Source organism: Sus scrofa, chromosome 12, assembly GCF_054392235.1.
Source record: "Sus scrofa isolate SSC_HxYL_T2T_F1_AM1 chromosome 12, Sscrofa_HxYL_maternal_Yorkshire_Landrace_v2.0, whole genome shotgun sequence".
In the NCBI taxonomy this organism is placed as follows: Eukaryota; Metazoa; Chordata; class Mammalia; order Artiodactyla; family Suidae; genus Sus; species Sus scrofa.
In genome coordinates, this window is record NC_139394.1 from 5,543,439 (window position 1) to 5,558,503 (window position 15,065).

Sequence of the window (15,065 nt, forward strand, 5' to 3'; positions counted from 1 at the left end):
TTGGGATGGGCTGATTGCCCTGCCTTCGACCCCTCTTCTCTGTCTTGAAGTAGGTTCCTAGAAGACACCACAGACCCCAAGGGAGAACCGGACTCCAGACAGAGCACCCCAGCGGCATCCAGCCCCACTCAGCTCAGGAGGGGAGGCGCCGACTGGCTGGGCCTCAAGGACGACAGCTCAGACTTGCTCCCTCCCTCCCCCACCCGGGAGGCTCGGAGGGGACCCCCTCTCGCGAGCCAGCATTCTGCCCCTGGCCACCACTCTGCCCCGGGCGGGCTGCCCTCCTCAGGGGCAAAGCCACCAACCGAGGGTACCAGTTCCCCTGCCAAAGACAGCCAGGCTTCCCAGCCGGGAGCATCAGAGGAGCAGGGGGAGGAGGACTGGCTGAGCCACTTCCTGTCTTGGAAGAAGTCCCAAGGTCTGGCAAGGGAGGAGCACGCCGCGGGCCGACCCCCCGTCAGCAGGTAGGGGCTTAGGCTGCCAACTCTGGTGGAGGGAGGACTTTGCCTTCTGGGTGCCTCAGCCAGAGCGCCCACCGTGCTTTGCGGGCAGGGCACCACCTTACTGCCTCAGCCATGCTGTTCCCTCTCTGGGCTCCCCACCTCTGCCCAGGTGAAAGCCCGAGGGAGGTGGGCTATTGACGCTCACACCTCGACAGCCATGGAGACAGATGCTGACCTGATCAGGCTGGAGACTGAGGGTGCGCTTGTGGCAAACACAGCCATCCTGGTACCTCCGAGCAGGGCCTCCGCCCTCAGCGCCCTCGGGCTGGGGGAGCACCCAGTGTCCCCTTACTCTGCTCACCTGAGCTAAAGCAGGAGACTAGGGTGCTGGGTGGGATTTGCTTGTACTCTTTTTTGTTGTTGTGTTTTGGTTTTTTGTCCTTTTAGGGCCGCACCCGTGGCACATGGAGGTTCCCAGACCAGGGGTCCAGTGGGAGCTACAACTGCCAGCCTACGCCACAGCCACAGCAGCGCCAGATCTGAACCATGTCTGCGACCTACACCACAGCTGACAGCAACACCAGATCCTTAACCCACTGAGCGAGGCCAGGGATCGAACCCTCAACCTCATGGTTCCTAGTCGGATTCATTTCCGCTGTGCCACGACGGGAACTCCGGGATTTGCTTGTCCTCTTAGAGAGTGTTCGAGAAGGCAGTGGCCAAGCGGTGGCTCCTGGGGCACGTTGCAGAATGTGGGACAGGACAGTGAGTGGCCCCTGAGGGGGCTGGTGAGTCCAGCCCGTCCAGGGGAAGCAGCAAGATGCTCTATGGCCAGAGTGAAGGGAGGGAGGGGAGCGGTTGTGTGACAGGCCAGGGATGTCACCCAGCCCTGGGCTTGGTGTGAACGTGCGGGGAGGTTTGGATCTGGGCCTGAAACCAAGGGGGAGCTTCCTCGCTGACCCTCGAGAGCCAGCAGTGGAGCGGGAACAGCAGACAGGAGGAGAGCGGGCGCCGGCCGGTGCTGCAGGAGAGGGAGCAGGCCTCAGTCAAAGCTCAGCACGCCGCGTGGACCCGAGCACGGCCTCGGTGCCCCCGACAGGTCCATGACCGCCCCCCCGGACTGTCATCAGACGGCGGCCCCAGTGAGCACTGAGGCCAGGACGGGGTTCGGAGGCCAGGGGCTCTGACTGGGGAGGAGAACTCCCAAGACAGGATGGCAGGACCGGGAGGAAGGCTGAGGGGAGGTGGGAAAAGGAGCCACTGCACCGCTTTACACGTGGGCTTTGTCCCAGCCTGTCCTCGTCCAGCGTCCCCTGGACCTTCTGCCACCTTCACTTTAACATTGACTTTCTCAGCCAGCCTGCTGCCAGCATGCAAGGGCTCGAGCCAGCAGCTGCCCGAGGCACCCCAGGGGCATCAGCACAGAGGCCACCTGCCCAGCCTGCCACCTCGGGGTATGTTCATGGCATGGCCGAGGTGGGTGAGACGTGGTGGGGTGCCTGGCCCCCTGCCTTAGCACGTTGGCTGGCCGGGCTGGGCTCCACGTGGTCCGTGTGGCATATGGTGCCACACTGTGTGTCAGGCTCACTGAGTCAAGGGGACCTGAAGCTGGGTCCCCATCCCCTTCTCCGGACCAAAAGCACACTCTCAGTAAACTGCCCGCCTCGAGGCCTTTCCAGTCCTGAACTTGAACCTCCTGCCAGGCTCCCCTCCCCGTCTCCCCATGTCCCACACAGAAGGCCGTTCACCTCGCCACGCCTGTCCCTGTGTCCTCAGGTCCCCTGTGACCGGGAACCGGGCCTCCTTGGCCCCGAGTGAAGGTGACCCAAAGAGAGGAAGGGCCCCTGGAGACTGCACCCGCACTGGTTTGTGTTCTGCTCTGTTTGGGGGTTTGACGCTGGGTGGAAAAGAGGCACTTCCAGCTTCCTTCAGGGGCCCCCCAAGACCAGGGAAGCCAGACTCTCCCCGTCACAGGCGGACCCCGGGGCCTCCCTGCGCCTCTTCCTCATTTCTGTGTCGGTTGATTTTTCAGAGCGTGCAGTTTGTTTTCCAAGCTCCCAGGAACCCCCAGGGCCTCCTCTGCCTGGCCAGGTAAAGAGTGTAGACAAACAGGTGTAGGTTTCAGGTCCCTGGGGCGAGCCTCATGTGCTCAGAGGCAAACACCTGCCAAACCTGCCAAACTGCCGGGAAGAAGGCATCGGGCTGTCTGCCGGCTCCCCCAGCGCTCCCCACCGGTGCAGGCAGCGTGGGGTGCTGACTTGCCAGCACTGGTAGGGGATTGAGGTGGCACCAGGTAGGGGCAGCCAGGAATGCTCCCGTCAGCACGCAGGGCTGCACGTGACCTGATGGTCCATCTAAAAAGCCCCCTCCATGCCGGCCATCCCCCAGTTTCCCAGATGTGGCAGCACCTGTGAGCCCCGGGCCTGAGGAGGCACCTCCCTCATAGCCCCAAAGTGCCTCTGGGGTGGTGGGTGGTGGGCAGCCTGCAGGAACCAGAGCAGCTCTCAGCGTTGGCACTTCAGGCCTGCCCCAAAGGGCCAGGGGCATAACCTTTTGTCCTAGCTGTTGACCTTGGAATCTGGACCCCCTACTGGGGAGGATATTCTTCTGGGTGAGGTAGGGGGGCTCCTTTTCCCTAACCAGACCTGAGAGGTCATAGGGGCAGTGGCCTATGAGTCTGCAAAGCCTTAGCCTCTTGGTGTCATGTCCTCAACCCGTCTGGTCCTCACCCCAACAGATCTGGCTCAGGGAGGCCCAGAGAGGGCCAGAGGTAGGTGAGCTCAGCTGAGCCCTGTCCGCTGCCTAACAGGGACCTCCCTCCCCTTCTCCTCCAGCCCCCGCTCCCAGAGTCCCTGGCCTGGAGCCTGCTGCCGGGTACAGAATACCAGAGGCAGCTCCTGGCAGCACAGGCTCAGCTTCAGGGCAGCACCACTGAGCTCCAGGCAGACCTCCTGCAGAGTCAGGCCCGCGTGGCAGAGCTGGAGGCCCAGGTGAGGGCTGGGGGCAGCTGGCTCCCCAGGGGGCAGGACCGCAGTGGGGCCAAGGGACCGCCTCCCCTCCCTCCACACCGTCCCTCCCGCTCTCCTGCCTCCTCCAGGTGCGGAAGCTGGTGCTTGAGCGGAGCCAGCACGAGGTGCTGCTGGCAAGTTTGCAGCAACAGCACCAGGCAGACCTGGAACTCATCGAGAGTGCCCACAGGTACCTGGGGCCAGCCCCAGCCCACATGCCCTGGGAGGCCCTGCGTGTGGCTGTCCTCACCCTGTGGGTATTCCGTTGGCAGGAGCCGAGTCAAGGTGCTAGAAACATTGTACCAGCAGCGGGAAGAGCGGCTGCAGAGAGAGAAGGAGGAGTTGTCTGCTCAGTATGTGTCTCGCTGCCAGGAAGCCGAAGAGGACCGCGCCAAGCTAACAGCCCAGCACCAGCAGCGCTTGGCAGCTGCCGTGCAGGAAAAGGACCAGGAGATGGAGCGGCTCCGGGAGCTGCAGCGGTGAGGGCAAGGCCCAGGGGCAGGGGGCCGGGGGCTGTTTCAAGGCAGCCAGGAGGAGCCGACTGCCATGAGCCCCAGGCTGTGGCCCAGCAACCTTTGAAGCCAGGCTAGAGCCCTTCCCTTCCAGGTGAGGACTGAAGCCAGGCTCCCTGACTGCCCCCCACCCCAGGTGGGGACCCAGCACTCCTACAGAGTGGGTTCAAGGGATCACTGGCTGTTCAGGCAGGGCCTGGCTACTAGGCAACCCGAGGGCTAACTCAGCACAGGATGTAACCCATTCCCCAGCCAAACCTTTCGACTGGATCAGCCCTGGAAAGGTTTGTACTGCTGGCCTGGTGTATCATTCTGGTCACCTTTCTAGATGAGAGCGAATCTAAGAAAAGGCCCATGAGGGAGTTCCTGCTGTGGTGTATTGGGTTAAGAACCTTACTGCACCAGCAGCTCGGGTTGCTGCAGAGGCACAGGTTCACTCCCCAGCCTGGTGCAATGGGTTAGAGGATCCGGTGTTGCCGAAGCTGTAGCATGGTTAGCAGCTGTGGCTTGATTCAGTCCCTGGCCCAGGATCTTCCATATACTGTGGGTGCAGCCATTAAAAAAAAAGGAAGGGGAGTTCCCGTCATGGCGCAGTGGTTAAGGAATCCGACGAGGAACCATGAGGTTGCGGGTTCGATCCCTGCCCTTGCTCAGTGGGTCAAGGTTCCGGCGTTGCCGTGAGCTGTGGTGTAGGTCGCAGACGCGGCTCGGATCCTGCGTTGCTGTGGCTCTGGCGTAGGCTGGCAGCTACAGCTCCAATTCAACCCCTAGCCCGGGAACCTCCATATGCCGCAGGAGCGGCCCAAGAAATGGCAAAAAGACAAAAAAAAAAAAAAAAAAAAAAAAAAAAAAAAAAAAAAAAAAAAAAAAAGGAAGGAGTTCCTGTTGTGGCTCAGTGGTTAATGAACCTGACTAGTATCCATGAGGATGCGGGTTGGATCCCTGGCTTCACTCAGTGGGTTGGGAATCAGGTGTTGCCATGAGCTGTGGTGTGGGTCGCAGACACAGCTCGGATCCTGTGTGGCTGTGGCTGTGGTGCAGGCCGGCAGCTGTAGATCCGATTCAACCTCTAGCCTGGGAACCTCCGTATGCCATGGGTGTGGCCCTTAAAAAAAGACAAAAAATTTTTAAAAATTAAAGAAGAAGGAAAAAGAAAAGGCCTATGAGGGAATTGGCCAGTGAGGGCGGAGCAGGCCTTTTCACGCAGCTCAGACGCCACCCAGACGCCAGATGCCTGTCCTTTCCTGCATCGGGTGTCCTTTGCTAAACAGCAAGGAATCTCCCCACCCCTGGGGTGGATGTGGTGTTGAGGCACCGAGACAGCCAGGGAGACGGGCGGCTGGGAGCCTGGGAGCTGCCGGAGGCTCTGCTCGCCACGCAGAGCTGCTCACTGCACCGCGCTCCCCGCTGCCCCAGGGCCTCCATCCTGGAGATGCGCAAGGACCACGAGGAGCAGCTGCAGCAGCTGAAGCTGCTGAAAGACCGCGAGATCGACGCTGTCACCAGCGCCACCTCCCACACGCGGTAGGCGCGCCACCCAGGCCCTGCCCACCCCAAGGGGCAGTGAGGGGTCCCCAGGCCTGTGTGACGCGAGGCTCCTCCAGGTCCCTGAATGGCATCATGGATCAGATGGAGCGGTACTCCAGCAGCCTGCAGGAGCTGTCCTCCCGCGTGGAGGCCTCATACCTCAGCACCACCCAGCAGCGGGAGCTGGGCATCCGGCAGCAGGACCAGCAGTTCCGAGGTACCGCGGGGGCCGCGGGGCCCTCCCTCCCTCCCCTCTGTGCGGGCGGGAAGGCGGGCTGCAGTCAGCCTCCTGCGGGCCCGCAGCGCTGCAGGAGAGGCTGGGCCGGCAGCAGCGGGACATGGAGGAGGAGCGGAGCCGGCTCCAGGAGGTCATCGGGAAGATGGAGGCGCGCCTGGGCGAGCAGAGCCGGCTGCTGGAGCAGGTGGGCACCATCTCCCCCCCGGGCAGCCAGGCCCGGCAGCTGCAGCTGGACTTTCCTCTGGATTGTCTCTCTGCGCCTTCCTGCTTCCGCAGGGGCTCCCACCTGCAGAATTGCCCCAGGCCCGCCCCTGCCTGCCCATCGCTGTAGCTGCCACTCTGCTCCCCGTCACTTGGACCTCTCCTGTCGGCTGCCACTGTGACTTTGGGAGAAATGCTCTTGAGTTCTGAGCTGCAGCAAATAACGTTTTTATTTTATTTTATTAATTAACTTACTTTGTCTCTTTAGGGCTGCACTCGTGGCTCATGGAAGGTCCCAGGCTAAGGGTCAAATCGGAGCCGTAGCCACCGGCCTACGCCAGAGCCACAGCAACGAAGGATCCGAGCCGCATCTGCAACCTACACCACAGCTCACGGCCACGCAGGATCCTTAACCCACTGATCAAGGCCAGGGATCGAACCTGCAACCTCATGGTTCCTAGTCAGATTCATTTCCGCTGAGCTACGACAGGAACCCCCAGATAACATTTTTTTTTATTATTATTATTTTTTTTAATATATAATGATTTTTATTTTTTTCCATTATAGCTGGTTTACAGTGTTCTGTCAATTTTCTGCTGTACAGCATGGTGGCCCAGTTACACATACATGTACACATTCTTTTTTCTCACGTTATCTTGCTCCATCATAAGTGACTAGCCATAGTTCCCAGTGCTACACAGATAACATTGTTTAAATCCCTTTCTAAGAGCGAACTTTAGGAGTTCCCGTCATGGCGCAGTGCTTAACGAATCTGACTGGGAACTATGAGGTTGCGGGTTTGATCCCTGGCCTTGCTCAGTGGGTTAAGGATCCGGCGTTGCTGTGAGCTGTGGTGTAGGTTGCAAACCCGGCTCGGATTCTGCGTTGCTGTGGCTCTGGCTCTGCCTTTTTGTGCTTGCTTCAGTGGCATACATACTAAAATTGTGGTGACATGGAAGAGATTAGCACGGCCCTATGCAAGGATGACACGCAAATTCGTGAAGTGTCATATTTATGAAAAAACTCAAATTGACCCCTACCTTATGCCAAAGGAAAAAAGCAATTTCTGATGAAATTGATCCCATAAATATTTGTTGAATTCAGAAATAATAATACTTTTTTGTTTGTTGTCTTTTGTCTTTTTAGGGCTGCACCCACGGCATTTGGAGGTTCCGAGGCTAGGGGTCTAATCAGAGCTGTAGCTGCTGGCCTCCACCACAGCCACAGCAATGCCAGATCTGAGCCGTGTCTTGGACCTATCCCCAGCTCATGGCAACGCCGGATCCTTAACCCACTGAGCGAGGCCAGGGATCAAACCAACAACCTCATGGTTCCTAGTCGGATTCATTTCCGCTGCACCAAGACAAGAACTCCAATAATACCTTTTCTGTACAAAGTTGTAAAATGTTAAATTTCATTTAAAAATTTAAAATAACAGACAAAAATAACGTAAAAATTATCCACTAGCCAGAGGTAGCCACTCATGACATCACATATATCCCGTAGACATCAGTATGTAGACAGGTGTTTTTGACAGGTGTTTTTGATTTTTTTTTTGTTATTTCCCCAATTTTTTTTTTCTACTGTACAGCAAGGTGACCCAGTTACACATACATGTGTACATACTTTTTTCTCACATGATCAGGCTCCAGCATAAGTGACTAGACATAGTTCCCAGGGCTACACAGCAGGATCTCAGTGCTAATCCGTTCCAAAGGCAGCAGTGTGCATCTGTGAACCCCAAGCTCCCAATCCACCCCACTCCCTCCCCCTCCCCCTTGGAACCACAAGTTTATTCTCCAAGTCCATGATTTTCTTTTCTGTGGAAAGGTTCATTTGTGCGTGTATTAGATTCCAGATAGAAGTGATATCATATGGTATTTGTCTTTGTCTTTCTGACGTACTTCACTCAGGATGAGAGTCTCTAGTTCCATCCGTGTTGCTGCAAATGGCATTATGCTGTTCTTTTCTATGGCTTGGTAGTATTCTGCTGTGTATATGTACCATGTATATACCACATCTTCCTAATCCAATCGTCTGTCGATGGACATTTGGGTTGTTTCCACGTCTCGGCTATTGTGAATAGTGCTGCCGTGAACATGCGGGTGCACGTGTCTTTTTCAAGGAAAGTTTTGTCCGGATAGTGGGGTGGCTGGGTCATATGGTAGTTCTATGGATAGATGTCTAAGGTACCTCCATACCGACCTCCACAGTGGCTGTACCAGCTTACATTCCCCCCAACAGTGCAGGAGGGTTCCCTTTTCTCCACGCCCCTCCAGCATTGGTTATCTGTGGACTTATTAATGACAGCCATTCTGACGGGTATGAGGTGCTATCTCATGGTGGTTTTGATTTGCATTTCTCTCGTAATCAGGGATGTTGAGCGTTTTTTTTTCATGTACTTGTTGGCCATCTGAATATCTTCCTTGGAGAAATGTCACTTCAGGTCTTTTGCCCATTTTTCCATTGGGTTGTTGGCTTTTTTGCTGTTAAGTTGTATAAATTGCTTGTGTATTTTAGAGATTAAGCCCTCGTCCGTTGCATCATTTGAAACTATTTTCTCCCATTCTGTAAGTTGTCTTTTTGTTTTCTTTGTGGTTTCCTTTGCTGTGCAAAAGCTTGTCAGTTTGATTAGGTCCCATTTATTTTTGCTTTTATTTCTGTTGCTTTGGGAGACTGACCTGAGAAAACATTTGTAAGGTCGATGTCAGAGAATGTTTTGCCTCTGTTCTCTTCCAGGAGTTTGATGGTGTCTTGTATTATATTTAAGTCTTTAAGCCATTTTGAGTTGATTTTGGTGCATGGTGTGAGGGTGTGTTGTGGTTTCATTGATTTGCATGCAGCTGTCCAGGTTTCCCAGCAAGGCTTGCTGAAAAGACGGTCTTTTTCCCATTTTATGTTCTTGCCTCCTTTGTCAAAAATTAATTGACCATAGGTGTCTGGGTTTATTTCTGGGTGCTCTGTTCTGTTCCATTGGTCTGTATATTGGTTTTGATTTTTTTTCTTTTTTCATTTTTTTGGCCATGCCAGCGGCATTAGAAAGTTCCCAGGTCACGGGCTGAACCCACACAGCAGCAGCCTGAGCTGCTGCAGTGACACCACCAGATCCTTAAGAAACTCAGACTCTGGTTTTGGGTTTTTGTTTGTTTGTTTTTTGTTTTTTCTCATGAACCATATTAATTCAGTCCTTCGTTTGGTGCTTTATTCATCGCCTGCCTCAGGCCAGGCTGTGCGTGCCCTGCGTCCCCTTGCATGTGGTGTCACATCCACCCTGGTGCTCTCAGCCTGTTGGGTAACAGGAGATAATGAGGCAGTGCCGTAGCTGGCAATTCAGGGAGCACAGATCTTGCCGAGTTTGGGCCCTTTGGAGCTGCTCCCGGCCTCTCTCCAACAGTGGTTCCTGAGCCCTTAGCCTGGGCAGTTAATCCCAGCGGCCAGGCCCTGCCAGTCCCTTGGGCTCCTCTCATTTTGCACCACCCAGGAAAGGTGTTTGAGGCGAGGTGTGGGCAAAGCCGGATGGGGGGCCGTTCGCACAGCTCCCCAGGGAGCACACAGGCCTGGTCGGGGGCAGGCGGAGCGTGCAGGGGTGCGAGCCCTCAGCCCTGCCCTGGCCCGCAGGAACGCTGGCGGGCGACCGCTGAGCAGTCCAAGGTGGAGGCCGCGCAGCGCGCCCTGGAGGAGCAGAGGAAGGTCGTGGTCCAGCAGATGGCCATGGAGCGGGAGGAGCTGGAGAGGGCCAAGGTAAGTCCCCGACACCGTGTTTGGCTCTGTCCCTGCCATCGCCAAGCCCAAGGATGCTCACCCTGTGCCCGGCGCCCCTGTCGCAGAGCGCCCTGCTGGAGGAGCAGAAGTCTGTCATGCACAAGTGTGGGGAGGAGCGGCGGCGCCTGGCGGCCGAGTGGGCCGAGTTCTTTGCGCAGCAGAAGCTGAGTAAGGAGCGGGCAGAGCGAGAGGCAGAGCGGGCGCTGCAGGTGGACTCCCAGCGGGAGGGCACCCTCGTCAGCCTGGTCAAGGTAGGGGGGCCAGAGCCTTCTGCACAGTGGGGAACCCCGGGCATCCCTGCCCCTTCCCCACCCGCACTGTCTGCTCCCCCGTCAGGATGCATTAGCTTAGCAAAGAGGGCAGCAATAACAAGAGACCAGGAATTCAAACCGTAGTGAACAGGAGCTCCCGTTGTGGCTTAGTGGTTAAGAACCCAACACAGTGTCGGTGAGGATGCAGGTTCAATCCCTGGCCTCGCTCAGTGGCTGTGGTATAGACTGGCAGCTGCGGCTCTGATTTGACCCCCTCACCCAGAACTTCAGTATGCTGTGGGTGCAGCCCTAAAAAAAAAAAAATCAGTGATCATGTAACAAAAACTTCCTTTTATTGTCCTAGGTGCTTCAAACACATGTGCTTACTTAACCCTCATCACGTTCCTATGACTGAGATAGTCTAAAATTAAGGAAACTGAGGTCCAGAGAGGTTGAGCCCAGGGCCAAGGGGCAGCACAGAGGCTTGGCCCCAGGTCCCACCGCCCTCCTCCTAGAGTTGGGGTGGAGCAATGATTCGGGGCGGGGGGACCTTGAACCCCGAGCAGAGCCCCATTCAACTCCCGGGAGGAGAATGCAGCGAGGCTTTGCTGTCTCCAGGAGCAGGCAGAGCTGAAGGTCAGGGCAGGTGAGCTCCGGGCCAAGGAGGACCAGCTGGCAGCCGAGAGGGCGGCTCTAGAGCGGGAGCGGCAGGAGCTGCGGCTGGAGAAGGAGCGGGTCAGCGCAGAGGCCCAGCGCATCAGGCTGCGCGCCACGGAGGTAGAGAGCATGAGCCAGGTACTGGGCGGCACAGCCCTAGGGCACAAGGGATGACCTGACCCCAGCCAGCCCGGCTGACCCAGGCGGCCTCCCCGCAGGTGGCCTCGGAAAAGTACCAAGAGGGGGAGTGGGCGTTGCAAAAGGCCCAGCAGGTGCAGTCAGAGCAGCAGGTGTGGCTGCAGCTGGTGCAGCAACAGCAGGAACAGCTGCGGCAGCAGGAGCAGCACATGCAGCAGGCAAGACTCCTCCCCAATCCCACCCCCACCCCGACAGCCCCTTCCCCAGCTTCAACCCTCATGGCTGTGTCCTCCTCTCTGGGGCAATGGGAACAGGAGCATCTGAGTCTGTCCCAGCAGCGGCTGCAGCTGGATCGAGTCCGGCAGGACCTGCCCTCCGGCCCCATGGGGCTGCTCTCCAGAGCCCAGGGCCCTGCTGCCTCTGGCCTTAGTGGTAAGTAGCTCCAGGAGGATGGGACACTGGCTCAGCCGCCCCACTGGGTGGGGCAGTGCCAGCAACATCCAGCCCACGCCCCCTGTGTGCTCAGATGAGGGGGCAGCTGGCTTTTAAAATCATCTTGTCGTTTATTTTTTTAACGCTAGTAATACATGTAAATTATAGAAAAATAAGCCAGAAATAGAAGGAAGGGGCTGTTCCCTGGTGGTCTAGTGGTTAGGATTCTGTCCTGGGTTCAATTCCTGGTCTAGAAACTAAGACCCCACATCAAACTGCTGCATGTTGTGGCCAAAAATAAGTAATTCATTCATTAAAAAAATCTTTTAAGGTGTTCTCTTGTGGCTCAGCGGTAACAGATCTGACTAGGATCCATGAGTATGTGGGTTTGATCCCTAGCCTCGCTCAGTGGGTTAAGGATCTGGCATTGCCATGAGCTGTGGTGTAGGTGGCAGACGTGGCTCAGATCCTGCATTGCCATGACTGTGGCATAGGCCGGCAGCTACAGCTCCAATTCGACCCCTAGCCTGGGAACCTCCATATGCCACAGGTATGGCCCCAAAAAGCAAAAAAATAAAAGGAAGAAAACTATTTTTTAAAATATTACCTTCATCCTTACTCCCTAAGGAACAATTGCCGAGACCTGCTCGTCAACCCAGGTCCCAAAGTCAGGTGCCGCAGGATTAGAAAGCAGAGACAAAGCAGTAGAGTGGGGGTCAGGGGCTCCCGCCTTCAGGAGGCAACAGCCGCCCTCTGAGCCAAGGCACGATTTGTATCTGCTGTTTCCTCCTTCCCTGTACGTCCCGGATCCCACGTGGCATCTACAACGTTACTGACCAAGGCTACAGATACGCCAGGCACAGGCGCTTTGAATTCACAGAGGCTAGAAACGATTAAGCCTCCAGAGGATTAATCATTTAATGCTTTTATTGTTTATGCTTAAGGCTCTGAGGCCCTTTCCTCAGCTCCCTTAGGGTTCTGGTCGTGAGAATAAGAATGTCGATGGCTTTGCGTCAACGACGTCTGGAGTATTTGGCCACGTGCTCTCAAGCAGCCCCTCCTCCGCTGTTTCCCATCTCACTCCCTTTCCCCCAGGGGTCTGGCAAAGTCTTAGATATTTTGCAAGCCTGGACTGGCGTCATTCTTGAAGCGCCATCTAGTTGCTTTGATTCGCTGTGGCCTGTGTACATGCATGTCTGGCAAGCCTCCAACCAACAACTTTAGACATTTTAGTGCAGAACATTCTGGACTGTTGTGCGTATGTTGTGGGGGTTCCCTTGTGACTCACTGGGTTAAGGACCCGAGAGTCTCCCTCAGGTTGCAGGTTTGATCCCTGGCCTCACTCAATGTGTTAAGGATCTGGCATTGCCGCAAGCTGTGGCATAGGTCACAGATGCGGCTCGGGTCTGGTGTGGCTGCGGCTGTGGCTCCAATTTGACTCCTGGCCTGGGAACTTGTATATGCCGCAGGTGTGGCCATAAAAAAAAAAAATTGAGATTGCATTACGCGTTTCGTACCTTTTATACATTCATTTTTTTTCCTTCACAAATATACAGATGGGATGTTTTCACATCTGCAAACATCTAATTTAATTCTTTTTTTCTTTTTGGCTGAGCTCGCTACATGCGGAAGTTCCCAGGCCAGGAATCAAACCTCTGCCACAATGGCAACCCAGGCTGCTGCAGTGGCAATGCTTGATCCTTAACCTACTGCACCGCAAGAGAACTCCACATTCAACTTAATTCTTAATCAGCATATGTTTCCGCTAGGAGGTAGTTTCATATGTTTACTGGTTTCCTCTGAGTGGTTTTATCCATGGAAACCTTTCTACTTACGTCTCTGCACCTTTGCCCGATTATTTCCCTCAAATAAATTCCTAGAATTGGACTTCACAGGTGAGCTCCCGTGAGCATCTTCAAAGGTTTTGAGAGTTGGGTGGGCCCTGAAGGTCAGTCCAGTTGCACCACCTGCAGGGGTGAGACGGCCCCAGGGAACAAGCTGCGGCGGCCCTGGTCTCCCACCAACCTTCTGTCCCTGACTTTCTCCTCCTCGGCCTTTCCAGCCGTCGTGGCTCCTGCCCCCGCCACTCTTCTGTGCAGCCAGTGGCCAGCTGGCCAGGGCCCCTCGCACCTCCTGGCCAAGCTGGTGCTGCTAAAACACACAGCCGAGCAGGTGAGCTTCCCAGAGCAGAGGCGCCCAGACCCACCCATGCCTCTTGGGCTCAGGGCTCCTCCTGTTCACAATGGGGACAGGCAGCCCAGGCAGAGGCAGAAGGGAGCACAGCCCACCCCCTGGAGAACAGTGGCGCAGACTGCCCAGAGGACAGGTCTCAGGGGGCTCACTTCATCCCTGATGCACCAGGCTCTGTGCTGAAGCTGTGTGTGCCTCCCCAGCCCTACGAGGCAGGTAACAGCCACTTAGCGGGATGACATCAACCAGCGACTCACCAGGAGTGAGAGCTGGTGTCCCCCTTGGCAGGCAGAGCCCGGACACCGGGCAGGGTGGGGTGGGGGGTCCCCCAAGGAGAGCTGCTCAGCCGACACCCAGGGTCCATCTCACTTGCAGTCCCTCGACCCAGTGTCCCTGTTCACAGTGGCGGGTACAGGAGGGAGCCGGGGGCGACTGCTCACGCAGCTCTGCTTTGCAGGACCGCGACTTCCTGGAGGACGAAGAGTTCTTCCTGGAGACCCTGAAGAAAGCCGCCTACAACGTGACCTCCCACTGAGCCTGAAGGCCCTGCCGCCCCCGACCCGAGGCCACAGGCCCTGGAACTCGCTCACCACCCACCGGCCGCAGCTCTGAGCAGCTCCGCCATGCCCAGGCCCCCTTACAGCTCTTCCTATGGACGGGGTGCCAGCACCTTTCAGGGCTCGCTGGCCCGTGGCCTCTCCCAGCCCCCAGGATGCGGGTGCTGATGACATCTCGGCCCCACGACGTTATCAGCACCAGCTTCGGGTCTCCTGCCCGGCAGACTTGCAGCTCAGAGCCCAGGGCCTGACATCTGCGGCCCTCGGGCCCTCAGCCCGTATAGGTGGTTTGGGGATCTTTTCCCTGGGTGTCTTCCTGGCCCCGCTGCCGCACGGACTCTCCCGCCCTCCTGGCTTGAGGGCCCAGCAGAGAGAGCACGGGGTGTCCCCCCTCACGGGGACATAGATCAGACCCCACCTTTCAAAGGGCCTCCTGGCTTCTGGCCGAGGGGGTGGGGGTGTTGTGGGGCCAGGGAGGGCGCCGAGCCCGGCCAGCTCCTACCTCAGACCAACATGCTATCGGGACTCGGCCAGCCCTTCCTGCTCCCAGGCTGGCTGCACAAGGCCCCCGCCTCGCTCCCAGCTGCCCAGTGGACTAGCCACCCAGATCCTGGCCCCGTCAATTTCTTCTAGCACACCCCCCAGAGGCAGAGGGGGCTGGGGGTGACAGCAGGGTAGGAAAGGACAGAAGACTTCTCTCTGTGCTGGCCACCTGCTGCAGAGCCACAGCCCAGTGGGAAGGAAGATGACCGAGCCAGAGTCCCTGCCTGGAAGGATACACAGCACCCAGTCTGCCACCCCAGGTCGAGGCTTTGCCCTTCTCCGCATGTGGGCAGTGGGCCACAGCCGCCCAGACAGGTGCCAGGAGAGAGGTGGGAGGATTGGTGGTTGTCCCCTGAGGACGCAAATAATAAAATCACAATTACCAGCACTCCTGTCTTGGCTTGGCACGTTGAGAACCTAGCTAGTATCCGTGAGGTTGTGGGTTCGATCCCTGGCCTCACTCAGTGGGTTAAGGATCCGGCGTTGCCATGAGCTGTGGTTTAAGTTGCAGATGCATTTCGGATCTGGCGTGGCTGTGGCTGTGGTGTAGGCTGGCAGCTGTAGCTCCGATTTGATCCCTAGCCTGGGAACCTCCATATGCCACAG

The 15,065-nt window shown here is 56.9% G+C and overlaps 1 protein-coding gene and 1 non-coding gene across 46 annotated transcripts in view; both read left to right on the top strand.

Moving 5' to 3' along the window:
• FBF1 (Fas binding factor 1) overlaps positions 1–14,847 on the top strand; it is a 28,809-nt gene extending 13,962 nt beyond the window's left edge. For 12 of the 45 annotated variants that reach the window (XM_084983500.1, XM_084983508.1, XM_084983497.1 and 9 more), the window contains 17 exons: positions 54–464; positions 1,799–1,897; positions 2,220–2,308; positions 2,476–2,534; positions 3,278–3,433; positions 3,541–3,641; positions 3,724–3,930; positions 5,380–5,487; positions 5,568–5,707; positions 5,794–5,912; positions 9,548–9,670; positions 9,757–9,942; positions 10,561–10,737; positions 10,818–10,955; positions 11,052–11,169; positions 13,232–13,341; positions 13,817–14,847. In XM_084983500.1, coding sequence (XP_084839626.1) covers positions 54–464; positions 1,799–1,897; positions 2,220–2,308; positions 2,476–2,534; positions 3,278–3,433; positions 3,541–3,641; positions 3,724–3,930; positions 5,380–5,487; positions 5,568–5,707; positions 5,794–5,912; positions 9,548–9,670; positions 9,757–9,942; positions 10,561–10,737; positions 10,818–10,955; positions 11,052–11,169; positions 13,232–13,341; positions 13,817–13,894 — 2,419 coding nt within the window. In that variant the 3' untranslated portion in view covers positions 13,895–14,847. Of the gene's footprint in view, positions 1–50; positions 465–1,798; positions 1,898–2,219; positions 2,309–2,475; positions 2,535–3,277; positions 3,434–3,540; positions 3,642–3,723; positions 3,931–5,379; positions 5,488–5,567; positions 5,708–5,793; positions 5,913–9,547; positions 9,671–9,756; positions 9,943–10,560; positions 10,738–10,817; positions 10,956–11,051; positions 11,170–13,231; positions 13,342–13,816 lie in introns of all 45 variants that reach the window. The other 33 variants (XM_084983496.1, XM_084983504.1, XM_084983494.1 and 30 more) reach the window with 7 other exon arrangements.
• Positions 6,842–6,945, top strand: LOC146398010 (U6 spliceosomal RNA). Its single transcript, XR_014822182.1, has one exon. It is a non-coding gene; the product is annotated as a U6 spliceosomal RNA (small nuclear RNA).
• Positions 14,848–15,065: the final 218 nt, after the last annotated feature.